The sequence below is a fragment of the Metopolophium dirhodum genome, chromosome 1 (genome assembly GCF_019925205.1).
Source record: "Metopolophium dirhodum isolate CAU chromosome 1, ASM1992520v1, whole genome shotgun sequence".
NCBI classification, from domain to species: domain Eukaryota; kingdom Metazoa; phylum Arthropoda; class Insecta; order Hemiptera; family Aphididae; genus Metopolophium; species Metopolophium dirhodum.
The window spans coordinates 123,231,849-123,245,572 of record NC_083560.1 but is presented as its reverse complement, the minus strand read 5'-3'; the positions used below and the strand labels follow the sequence as shown (position 1 = coordinate 123,245,572).

At 28.7% G+C, this 13,724-nt stretch overlaps 1 protein-coding gene across 5 annotated transcripts in view; it reads right to left on the bottom strand.

Annotated features, from left to right (window-relative positions):
- LOC132934336 (chromodomain-helicase-DNA-binding protein 7) overlaps positions 1–13,724 on the bottom strand; it is a 45,291-nt gene that overhangs the window by 17,797 nt on the left and 13,770 nt on the right. For all 5 annotated transcript variants that reach the window (XM_061000639.1, XM_061000640.1, XM_061000638.1 and 2 more), the window contains 20 exons: positions 12,544–13,667; positions 12,325–12,471; positions 11,780–12,118; positions 11,464–11,554; positions 11,106–11,309; positions 10,438–10,935; positions 10,150–10,377; positions 9,731–9,858; positions 9,465–9,653; positions 9,084–9,315; positions 8,751–8,993; positions 8,541–8,697; positions 8,252–8,459; positions 8,002–8,197; positions 7,696–7,909; positions 7,390–7,631; positions 7,175–7,322; positions 6,742–6,880; positions 6,592–6,679; positions 5,343–5,451 (listed from right to left, as the gene is read on the bottom strand). In XM_061000639.1, coding sequence (XP_060856622.1) covers positions 5,343–5,451; positions 6,592–6,679; positions 6,742–6,880; positions 7,175–7,322; positions 7,390–7,631; positions 7,696–7,909; positions 8,002–8,197; positions 8,252–8,459; positions 8,541–8,697; positions 8,751–8,993; positions 9,084–9,315; positions 9,465–9,653; positions 9,731–9,858; positions 10,150–10,377; positions 10,438–10,935; positions 11,106–11,309; positions 11,464–11,554; positions 11,780–12,118; positions 12,325–12,471; positions 12,544–13,667 — 4,924 coding nt within the window. The remainder of the gene's footprint in view (positions 1–5,342; positions 5,452–6,591; positions 6,680–6,741; positions 6,881–7,174; positions 7,323–7,389; positions 7,632–7,695; positions 7,910–8,001; positions 8,198–8,251; positions 8,460–8,540; positions 8,698–8,750; positions 8,994–9,083; positions 9,316–9,464; positions 9,654–9,730; positions 9,859–10,149; positions 10,378–10,437; positions 10,936–11,105; positions 11,310–11,463; positions 11,555–11,779; positions 12,119–12,324; positions 12,472–12,543; positions 13,668–13,724) is intronic.

Here is a 13,724-nt window from a genome sequence, read left to right as displayed (position 1 = left end):
TGATCATAATAATTATTGGTAGCCCGTGATGATATACGGCTTATCATGTACCGTCCCAGTTTTATTTTATCCAGTTATACAGTTATCATTTTAGTTTATTGTTTATAACAGAGCTACCTACAGATATCATACTTTTACGTGGTGAAATTTCAACTTTATTGTATATCATCCCAAAATCGACTTTTTGCAACAGCTTTTGCCACAATCTTACAGAATTATTTTGATTATTTAAATTATTTTACATATAAGTTAGGGAACTCTGCCATGTACAAACACCCTTGGGCTTGACCTCTAAGGATTGCTCTCACCTCTTACTCTGCATTTTACATTTAATATTATAATATAAAATCTGTGGAAGATAAGCTATACAAAACTTTTAACATAGATAATAAACAGATATTTTATCACTAAGTTATTATATTGATAACCTTTAAGAGACTTAGTATTTAGTACAGTAGTATATAATATTATTTTGATAATTATAATTTTATTAGTATATAATATAATACATAATATTTAATTTTTAGTGGTACCATAGGCAATATTCATAATATCTAGATTAATAATATAATATAAGAGTCTGCTGCACAAAATAGTATGGGTTGGACTTTTTCTCACAACAATTTGACTGATAATGTTTTTTCATTTTAACACTAAGTGCGTGTGCACGAGTCAGCAGTGCAGCCAATTGTGTTTTTAATTATTAACATTTTATCTCCTAAAGGAAGATCGGGCTGCTAAAATAAGAACAATATTCATATATGTGCATCATTCGTAGATACATAACATGAAGTACGTTTCTATATAGAAGTTAAAAAAAATTAATCTTTGGCACGGGCAACACCGGAAGGGACAGCTAGTAAATATATAAATAATATAATAAATATATAAAAATTTTTAATTCCAGCTTCCAATTAATTTTTTAAACATAATTGCTTAGTGATTTATTTTACTTTGGATTTTTCTCAATGAATTGTAAATTTATATTTCCTAGTCCTCTAACTATAACCAGGGCTCAGAACTTTATGCATTTGCATATTTCTCAGAAAGCTGCTTATTAAAAATCTAATTTGATACAAATTAATTTCATAGTAAATACAATCTTAATTCAAAAATGTGAGTTGGATATTTTTGCATATTTGACTAACTTAACATGATTTTACATATTTAAAGATTTTTAGTATATTAATGCATATTATGTTAATAAATCATTGATTTAAAAAATTAAAAATAAAGCCGCCATTGCAAATATTTTGAATTATACTATACCAAGAATCGATTTCAATTTATCAACCAGGTAAAAACAGTCTAATCATTCAATGTAATTCAGGTAAATAACATGATTTAATATTTGTTGTATTTGATCCATTTAGTCTGTTATATTTAGGAACATGAATAATCAAAAAACGTTTCAAGTTCTATAAACCAAAAATGAAAAATTATACCTAAATTTGTACCTAATAAAAAAAATAATTCTTTGTTTTTTAAGCTTAATAAAATGTATATGGGTTTTTTTTAAACTACAGATTTTTTTTTTTTTTTATTGGGTAACCCGCGGCAACTAAGGCCATTGGGTGTGGAGGAGGGCACTGTAGGTTTTTAAATTTGGTAGGTTGGTACACGTGTGTGTTGTGTTAGGCAGAATTTCTTATGGGGCACCCGTAGGTTTCTGCCGTGCCCCGGGTGGGGGAATGGCGGCACTTGTTCTCCGGATACCGTGACTTGAAACTACAGATTATACTGCATAATATTGCATATTTAAGCTTTTTTTTAGTGCATATGCACAATACTTCATTATTTTTTAGCGCATAAAGTTCAGAGCCCTGTTTATAACTATATAATAACTGAGAATTAAAAATAAAATTGTGCTCAGATGAACTATATAAATAAAAGGTTTCAAATAATATTGTAAATAATAAAATATCATTATTTATACTCTTTTATCAAAAAATAATTCTCTACTTTTTAGTTTAAGTTTTTATGAAATATATTGACCTATGTTAGTCATATATATTATTCTATATGACACCGTGTTTTTAAATAAAGTTTGAGAATTTTCAACTAATAAAATTCAGTTATTTATACAACTTCCTATAAGTCTTATGCTATGAATGTTCCAAAAATATATAATATTATTTAATACTACAATTTTTAAAACATATTCATTTACAAACATTTTTTTTAAACTCAATATTGAAGCTGTTGGAAAAAATATTATTCTGATTTTAAATGATATAATTTTTATTAAGTTTCATCGATTATTCAAAATGTAGTCTTTTTTATTTGTCAGAATATATTGAATATGTGCATTTTACATTTATTTACTTTAATTACATTTTGTTATTATTTGGAGTGGCTTTGGTAATGGCCCTACACAAGGAAGTTTGATGAAAGAAAAACATTCATGAAGACAATAGTACTATGCAAACTTATAAAAATTGCAAAAATTCAATACGAAGAAATGGAAGACAAGAGTATTGTGCTGGCCATACGGAAGGAACCAAAGAAACCACAGAAATGGACAAAAACCCCAAAAAGACAATATTACAGTAAGACATCTAAACGTGATTCGAATAATGGTTATGTCAATGAAAAAGATAAAAGTAATTTAAATACAATTTATAAGTGTAAAAAATTTAATAAAGAGCATGGCTCTAGGGATTGTCCAGCATTTAGAAAAACTTGTAAGCTTTGTATAGGTCTAAATCATTATGCTATAGGGTGTAAAAATAATAAGAATATACAAAAAATAACGTAACAAAATATTGATAATAACGAAGATTTTAGTGGAGGATTTAAAATAGAGACTTTAGTTCACAGTATGAATAAATTATGGGGGTAAAAAACTAAAATTAACTATTAACTTGTTAAAATTAAGTTAGATACTGGAGCAGAGGTAAATTTGATACCAGAGGTCATACTTAATAAAATTAAAAGTGGAAGAGATTCAATTATAGAATTAAAATCTATAATTGAGATGTATGGAAGATTTAGAATTGAACCCGAGGCATCTGCAAAACTCTTATTTGAATATAATAGTAATTTATTGTTTTATGCCAACATTTTTAGTGGTAAATAATAGTTCAAGTCCGATAGTCGGACTAGATGATTGTATAAAACTTAATCTGATAAAAAAATTGTTAGTAAATAACATAGCACAAAAAAGCATAGCCTCCAAAGATGAATTTATTAGAACCAATAAGAATTTGTTTAATAGTATTGGCAAATTTGATAAAAAAAAATTAAAGAGAACTCGGTCCCAGTTATTAAGACAGGAAGAAGAATACCAATGACAAATAAAGACAAGTTAAAAAATAAATTAATTGATTTAGAAAACAAAGGCATAGTTTCAAAGGTAGATTACCAAACTATAGACTGGGTCCATAATATCACAATATTTAAAAAATGTGGTGACCTACAAATCTTTCTTGGCCCACTTGAATTAAATAAAGTAATAAAAAGGAAGCATTATCCATTACCAACTTCAGAAAAAATAATACCTAACTTCATTGATACAAAATGGTTCTCTATTCTTGATCTCAAATATGGGTTTTGGTATATGGAATTAGACATTGAATCAAGTAATATTTGTACATTCCAAACACCATTTAGGAGGTGAAAATTAAACGGATATCCATTTAGATTTAATTCCTCCACAAACATTTTCAAAAACACAATAAAGAAACACAATAAAGAGACATTTAGTGGTATATTAAACCAACAAATTTACTTTGATGACTTAATAATATATAACTAAGTCGAAGACAGGACACAATGAAATATAAAATTTAGTAGTTAAAAAAGCAACAGAAAAAAATTTAAAACGTTATATTAAAAACCTTCAATTTAAAATTTCTTGTGTAGTTCTCAGAAAAAGGAATGAGTTTAGATCCAGATCATGTCAGATCTATTTTAGAGCTTGCTAACCCACCCAACAAACAAAAAAGAGGTAAAGAAAATCTTAGGTATGCCAAACTACCTAAATAAATGGATCCCTGATTACTCACAGCTAGCAGAACCGTTGAGAAAAATCTAATTAAAAATAAAACGGAATGGCATCGGTCTAAGGTGCATAGTGAAGCCCTTGCAATAATAAAAGAAAAATTATCTCAAGCCCATGTCTTAAAGGTGTTTTGACAGTAAATTAGATATAGTTATACAGTGTGATGAATCTCAAGTCATGACTTAGGTGCTTGGTCAATTGCAAAAAAACCAACCAGTATCATTCAATTCAAGAACATTACCAGAATGTGAAAGGAGGTGTACACCCAAATAGAAAAAGAGCTACTATGCATTGTCTTTGGTTGTGAAAAATTATATAATTTAATTTATGGAAGAATGATTACAGTCCATACAATCATAAACTGTTAAAAAAGACTTATTTAGTTTCGGTAAAGTTATAGTGGAAGTTGTTAAGACTTTTAAAATATATTACACTAGAATATATCCCTGGCCCTAAAATGTTTATTGCAGATTTACTCTCAAGATATCATCATCCTGACAAATCGGTTCATGTTTTTTCTAATGGAACATTTAAAAATTCTATTTAAAGGGATCATGACGTTTCATTAGTAGTAAATAACTAATTCATGTTGATATAATACAAGATTAAACAGAACAAAAAAATATATAATACTAATGTTGATAGTTTTTACAAATAGCTGACTGACATCATTTTTTAATTGTATTATAATCACTGTAAAAATAATAAGTGGGTGCTGGACAATAATATCAGCATAAAAGAGGTAAACAATTTTAATTTAGATAACATTTTTTTTACTATTAGAAGTAAAACTTCTTTTCACAGGTACCTAGGAAAACAAATAATTGAATGTTTGGGTGTTATAATTTATATTCAGCTGTTGCAACGTGCGTAAAAGCTTTACCAATCACATGATAATAAATAATAGTAATATTATGTTATTCTAAAAACTAAGATTTCCATTTTTTCTTGATATAATTGAGTTTAAAATTTCATTTCCCGCTTGATTGTCTTACGACACACACATACAAACCACAAATAATTTATTTGTAATATTACTACTTTTAAGGATTATTGATATTATTTATTATTATATGTTTACATATAAGCTTCATTAAGTTCATTTTTCTTCAATATCATTGGACATGCTTAAATTAAGCAAAAAAGTATGAAAGCTAATAAATTTTTCTTTATTTATCAATCTAATGTATATTAATAAATTTACAATAATATGCATTTAGAAAAATTAGGGTCAGCAGAATGGGGAGATATAATAAAAAAATGATTGATGTGTGGTCGTGGATAAACCATTATTTTAAATTTCTAATAACTAGGTACTAGATATTGATAAAACACTTACCACCATGAGAAGGAGAATCGTCGGTTGAAATATTATCCGGTGTTATGAGATCCCAAATAAAGGACCGTATTTTTTCATCCCCACGATAGAAACGCAAACAATATAAAATCTATAAAACCAAATGCAATTTTTTAATAATATATATTTCATAATTAGTTACACAATATGAATTTTTAAAAAAAGGTTTGGATTCCTCATCTTGTTTTCTTTAGATCCTAAGCACACCTTACAAACAAATTTAGACATACAAATTGTGGGGTGGAAATCCAAAACGTACTATAGCCAAAATTGACAAAAAACAAGTTAGGTATCGTGCCTTATGGAAAAAATATCGTTATATCGATTAGCATCGTCCGAATAGATCAAAACATACTATTTCCTGTTCGAATCTGTGATTCAAAATGACTGGTTTATCCAAAACAAACCTTTGTCATACATAAAATGATATTTAGAAAATCTAAACGTACTTGTTCCAGTTTTATGCCAAAACGTACTATTGCCCATGTTAAAAGAATAGGAACAAATCATTAACTATATCAAAACAAACTATTTTTTATGTTATGCCAAAATGTACTTTTACTCGTGTTGTACAAACACCTATACTATACTTATATATAGGGAAGTAAAAATGTTATTTCGAAACATACTAAAATGTAATTTTAAAAATTGTAATTAAGTTTTGAATTAAATTAAAAATATAACTTTAGAATATTAAATAACACATTGGAATCGTTTAAAATATAAATATATTATTAAATAATTTTAAAAAAAACCTTTTTTTCAAAATGGTTTGTTTTTATTGGAAATGTTAACATACAGAAAATTGCTTCTCCTGAATCAGTATTTTGGCAATAGTACATTTTGCATATTTAATAGTGAATTATTAATATGCTTCTTTGGATAAATAAAAAGTTGTAGTGTGATAAAAATAAAAACATATTAACTCGATTAATTGCCAATGTTAAAATCATATAATTTGATCGAACACCATGATGAAATGAAAACTGATCCATTTACCAGTGATATAATATATGATTACAAGCAACATATTATATTGTTAACATGTGCATACAAATGCATAGAAATGTGAAAATATGTCTTGTCTACAACCAGATCTCCATACACACAAATAATAATTTACTACAAACACACTACCACGACTAGCCCTATGGAAATCTTAAAACCTATGTTAAACTTCATATAAACAATATTTTAAATCTATATAATCATAATTTCATAAATTACTAACAACAATCCGAGCAAGATCCTCCACATCACTTTCTTTCCATCCTTCACGAAAGTCGTTATGTTGAATGATTTCTGGCCAACGGCTCCAACTATAATACGTAAATACATAAAATTAATTAAGATACAAATTAATAAAAAATAATAAACAAACCCAAAAGTTAGAATTCCCCTTTCAACTTTAAAACATTCACTTCTGGTCCAACAGCCATAAGCGACTTCTCCATCTTTTGGTACATAATCATCAGGTATAAATTTAGTGCGTAATTTTTTGCTTTTTCTAGTCCGGCGTCCTAATGCAAATAATATATATATATATAATGTTTTTTTAATCAAAAAAAATATAAAAATAAATACTTTGCATTTAAATTAAAAAAATTGTTTAGAGGCTATAATTTAAACGTTTCTCTTAACAATTGTAATGCAAATTTATTATAAGTTTTAAGTTTTAAATTATACACCGTTGAGTTCAAGTTGTACTAATTTAAATGTTATAATTTTTCAAGTAGTCTATTGAAACCAATTTCCAATATATTAAAAAATAATTTACTTTATTATTAGATAATAAATAAAAGTATTAAATTAACCTCTTCCACGCCCAACTCCTAGGCTATTGTCCACATCACTATCAGCAGAACCTGATGATTCCAGTTCTGACATGTCCATAACAGCTTCATCATGGCCATAACGTTTAATTTGTGTACGTCGGCGTGGTTCTGAAATTACTAAATCATTCTGTGAACAAAATAATGGTAAATCAATTACAGAGAATATCATTAGGATTAATAGTTGTATGACATACTTGATCTCCTCCTTCAGATGTGTCAATGTCAGCTTTTCTGGCCCATTTTTTCCAAAAATCAGGATCGTCAATATCAATATCTTGTCGAATGCCACTAGACGCAAAACTTGCTTTTGAAAAGGTCGATCCTTTTTCACTTTCCAATGTGATAACTTGAGTTCTACGTCTAAGAATTTGATCTATATCTTCTTCACAAAATTTATCACCTGCATTATCTTCTTCCATAACAGCACCATAAGCTCCTACAATTATTATAAATTTTTTTGTTTAAAAATAAAATAATAAATAATAAATATGATTCTGAACCTTTCTTTAATAAGTCTTCAATTTCTTTTTTAGTAAGTTGTTTGTTGTTTAAATCCTTTCCTTGTGCCGTGTTCATACTTTGAAGAATTGCTTTATCCAATCCAAGTTTTAAAGACGCTTTATTGAACATTTCTCTTTCATATGTATTCCGACATAAAAGTCTATACACTTTAACCATTTTCTGTTGACCAATTCTATGACAACGTGCTTGAGCCTAATAATTAAATATATTTTACAATTAAAATAGTATTTATTTCTATTCAACATTATTAAGACATACGCTAATCTAACTTAATAGTAATTTACCTGAAGATCGTTTTGTGGATTCCAATCACTATCATAAATAATAACAGTGTCAGCAGCAGTCAAATTAATACCCAATCCTCCAGCTTTAGTACACAATAAAAATACAAATCTATCAGAGTCAGGTTTGCAGAATCTATCAATAGCAGCTTGACGTAAATTTCCTCGAATCCTTCCATCTAATCGTTCAAAGGGATATCTAGGGAACAAAATAAGTTACTAAAAATATTTTAATTTAAAATGATAAACTTACTTTCTGTACACTAAATAATCTTCAATAATATCTAAGCACCGTACCATCTGACTAAAAATCAAAACTCTGTGACCGTTGTCTTTGAGTTTTGGTAACAATTTGTCAATTAATACCATTTTACCAGATGAATGAATTAAAGCTTTATAATAAACATCTGGATCGTCACCGTTTAAATTACGATAATCATATTGAATTTGATCTTCAGCACCTACAAAATAAAAACCATACTTTTAAAAAAATGAGTTTATAGATTACAAAATTAAAAATAATTAACACCACAAAAAAATACCATTCAATAGATAAGGATGAATACAACATTTCCTTAATTCCATCATTGTATTCATAAGATTTGGTACATTGGCTGAAGTTGTTCCTTTTGATAAAAATGAAAAATTTTTCTCTAAAATTCCTCTGTAGTACTTTTTCTGTATGTTAGTCAATTCCACCTGTAAATTATATATTTAATATAAAGTTAATTATCATACAATTTAAAGCTTACCTCAACAACAGTTTCTTCTTTAGGAGCAATTGATTTTTCAACATCTTCTTTTAATCTTCTTAACATCATAGGCTTTAACAACAATTGAAGTTTTTGTACTTCAGTTTCAGATTTTAAAGCACCAAACTCTTGTAAGAAATCTTCACAGCTTGAAAATTGTGTTGGTTCAAGGAAATTAAGTAAAGAAAATAGCTCATTTACATTATTTTGTAGTGGTGTTCCAGACAATAAAACCCTGTGTTCCTAAGATTAAATTAAAATAAATATTTAGGAACACAAGTAGTAGTTAAAAAGTTGTTTGCCAATAAAAAGTAATTGAAAAAAAAAACTTACAAGATTTAATGCACGCAACCCTTCTAACAATTTACAGTTTCTATTTTTAAGACGATGAGCTTCATCAATAACACATAATCGCCAACCGATATCTCGAAGTTCCATACAATCAGATATGATGGTTTCAAATGTTGTAATAAGAACATCAAATTTTGATATATCTTTAATTATAGCCCCTTTTTCATTTCGATAATACATTTCATATTGTTGTACCATATTTCTACTATGAGATCTACAAACCAAATTTTAATTAATTTTTTTCCCGAAAAATAATAAACAATATTTTACATTTAATTATTTAATACTTAAAATTTGATTAATGACAAATCAATATTATTTGAGGCCAGTATATATATATAATACAACTTTAAATATACTTACGATCCATGGTAAACAATAACATTTAAGTCAGTCCATGCTTCAAACTCTCTTTGCCAATTTGGAATAGTTGACAATGGTGCTATAACTAAAAATGGTCCTCGCACCCCATATTCATGAACAGCATGAATAAATGTTAATGATTGTATTGTTTTACCAAGACCCATTTCGTCAGCCAAGATACAATTGCGCCTAAAGTGGTTAATCATTATTTGATGTAAGTTAAGATACCGTTTCATAAACAATAAATAAATGAAAGTTGAACTCACCCATTATACCAAGAAAAAAGTAACCAGTTAAGGCCTTCTAATTGGTATTCTCTAAGGGTGTTGTTGCTTTTATAAGCGGGAGATTTATCTAATTTCACCCAATCATTAGGAGATGGTTTTTTCTTAGGCTAAAACAGAAAAAAACTTTATTTTGGTAATTATTGAACCAAAAACTAAAAAACTGAAAATCTATAAATATTTTATACTATGTAAGGTTATATAATTATTTTTAATACTAGCATGTTGTAACTTTTATTAATTATTTCAGGAGTTCTGTATAAAAGTAACATTCAGACGTAATATATTATCAATATGTTAAATATTTATACGGTTACAATATAAACATTCATATTAGCATGGCTACAGTCATCATATTAAATAACTCAATTATATCATAGTTATAATATTTCTATGTTTACCTTCCACTGATCTTTTGGTGGTGTATATCTTATCCTTTCAAATACTTCAATTTTTGCTGGATCAACATCTTGTTCTAATTCCCATGTACTGTCTTCATATTGAAGTGATCGCCACTTTACCAAATAGTATTTAGTTGGTTTTTCAGCATTTGGTTCTTCTAATTGTTCCGATACATCAAGAACACGATCTACTTCAATGTAATCTGGATTGAAAGGTTCTTCTTCGAGCTAAAATGAATATACAATATTATAAATAACACATTTTTGCATTACTTTAATGTGACTTACATTTTCAAAAATATTAGTATTATTTGCCATTTTTTGTTTAAATCGCTTAAGTTTAGCAGCAATTCTCTTGTCCCCTTTCAATAATTCTTCCTCTGTTTTCCACTCGCAGTGAAGGTATGAAAAATTTCTATATTTTACATAATATTCATCCATTTCAATAGTTTTCTTGGAACTATCTTCATTTTCATCTAAACTTTGTTCAGTTTCGTCATTTTTCTCAGATTCATCTTGTTCTATTTTTATAGTTTTATCTGATATTTCATCAGGTTTGACAATCAATTTTTCTTCGGGTAGGTCTTCTGACTTCTTTTCAGATTTTTCATCAAGGTTTTCATCTGACTTTTCTTCGTTTTGAACTTCTTCAATTTCTTTTTTAATTTCACCTTCACTATCACTAGGTGAATTTTTATCATCTTTATTTAAATTAGTGGCTTCCCTTGTACCTTTTCGTACAGCTAATATGTGTTGAACAACCATTGAATCCTCATCAGTTACATTCTGAAATATATACATTTTTAAAATTGACTGCTTATAAAATCAAATAATTAATTTTGGTGGTATGCACATGATGACACTATATTGTATACATAATTCTTTTTATGCAATCTAAATTCAAACAGCTATATTTTTTATATAATATTTACTATTTTAAAATTTTTATTACTTACTATATATACCATATTGGGTTTAATGGAATTACTTCCATTACCATTTTTATCTTGACTTGTTTGCTTATTTTCATTTACATTACCAGACACTGCTGACTTAGAACGTTGAGGAGAAGAAGATTTTCGTGAATCCTCATCAGACATAGCTAACATAATGTCATCAACATACTTCTTTCTCTGTGTATGTCTACCCGATCTTCGTTTCTAATAATTAATATAAATAATTATTCAATTGTAAGACCAATTTTAAGAATCATATACATAAATATATTTCAATTTTTTTTCAGTATATAAAATATAATATTACAGAAGAGGAGATAAACTATTAAATTAAAGAAAAACAATTTCAGATACTCACATTATCATCGCCTTCAGGCGACGGTGGTGGTGTAACATTAGGCTCATCATTTTCAGATTCATTTGTTACCAGCGGTTTAGGTTTCTTCCGTCTAATATAAGAATATATAAAACAAATTAGTTTTTATTTAAGTAACTGTAAATTTAACATTATCCCTCCCCAGTTTTTAAATCATACTTTAGTTTAAGATATCAATTATTAAGGTCTGTGTTGGTGATACAATTTTAGCCCCCTCCCCCTCCAGAAAAATTTCCCTACTTGTCCCTATGATTGTAAAATATACATACACATAATATACATATTTATTCAAACATACTTGGAAGCACGACTGCTACGACTTTTTGATTTTCGATCAGTACTACGTTTAGATGATTTTGAAGATTTTGTTGGCTGCTCTGGTTGACTTTCAGGCAATGATTCTACGTCTGCCAATGATTCATCAGCTATAACTTCTTTATCATTCTTTTCGAGATTTGTATCGACTTCAGTATCATCTAACTCCTTTTCAACTGTTTCATCGACTTTAGTTTCCAGTTCATCAGGTGTACTTTCATCAATTGTTCCCTCTTGCTTAATTTCCATTGTATTTTTACTATGATCTATTTCTTCAGATACTTTACTTTCAGGTGTAGAGTTTTTCTTTTTTTTTGATTGTCTATACAGGAAATATACCATACTATTTTTAATAACTAATTAAAATCAATTACGTTCAAAACATTTTTTTTATAATAAACAGATAACGATAAAAACACTGGACAATGTAAATTGAATAAATTACTAAATAAAAAATGATTAGTTTTCATCAATGATGAAATATCATAAAATATTTAGTAAAATTTTAAGTTTAAAAATTAAATTTACCTTTTAGGCTTTGGGGGTGGAAGAGGAGTTTCTTCAACTGTTTCAGCTTCTAGAATAATTTCTTTTTTCTTACGATCTTTTGCTTTAGATTTAGGAACTTTAGTTGCTTTAGGCTTTTTTGTTTTTGGAGATTGTAATTTCTTCGTTCTAAAATGTATATAAATAATTATTAACAACAATCCAAATAACAATTACATGATTATAAATCAAATTAATTACCTTGGAAGTCCTTTTAATTTCCTAGGAGATCCATCAGATAGTGAATGAAGTGGTGGGGGAGGTTCTTCATCTTCAGTGAAATTAAAAATACTTGATTCGGCTATTTCATTTTCAGCTTTTGGAGAAGCTGGAGGCGAAACTTCTGCGGTCAATGTTGGTGGAGGAGGATCATGTTCACTACCAGACCAACAATCTCGTTCAAGAGATTGTGGTTCATTTAATTCCGCCGGTGATAGTGATCTAGACTGATGTGAAACAATTGAAGTGTCATCATTATCTACTACTGATTTTTCCACAATAGGACTTCCAATTGGTGATTGAATATCAGGATCAGAATCTTTTTTTACTTCTGTTGGAGGTTGTGGTGACAGTACTTCAGATTCAGGTGGCGGAGATTGGTTTATTTGTGCCATCAAAGGAGATTCAGCACGGGATAGTGATTCTGATTCAACTGGAGACTGAGGCATTATTGGTGGTTCTTGTATTTGTTGTTGTTGCAATTCCTCTAGTTGTGGCTGTTGTGATGGTAGATGTTGCTGCTGCTGTTGCTGTGGTTGTGGCTGTGGTTGTGGCTGTGGTTGTTGTTCAGGAGACATTTGTATAGGTTGTTCAAGGTGAACCGGAGGCATTATAGGCTCTGGATAAGGAACAGCATTAGATACTATTTGTGACTCAGAAGTACATGGTATTATGGGTTGCTGTACAGGCAATTGTGGCAACTGTTGAGGAGGTGGTTGTTGAGGCACATGTTGTTGTGGTGGTGGACATCCTAAGGATTGCATATGGTGATGGTATGCAGAATCTGAATTATTATACATAGACGATTGTGGTATATGTTCATGATGCATGGGGTTAGGTGGCATTCCCATATGTGGCATTCCAGGAGCCATCATATGATGAGGTTGAGCCATACCAGGACTCATATTCATGTGCATTGGCATCATATCTTGTGGCACCATAGGATGTGTTGGCATTTCTGGTTGTAATAAGGGAGGAGAAAATGGAATTTGCTCAGGCTCTTGAGCTTTTTTCCTGCTTTTTCTTGGTCTAGGTGTCCCTCGGCCTTCACCTGAAGTACTACCTCTACCTCTTCCTCGCCCTCTTCCTCTTCCACGACCTGACACCTATATAAGTTATTTTTATAAGTAATTTCATAAATAGAAATTTTAAGTATTACAAAT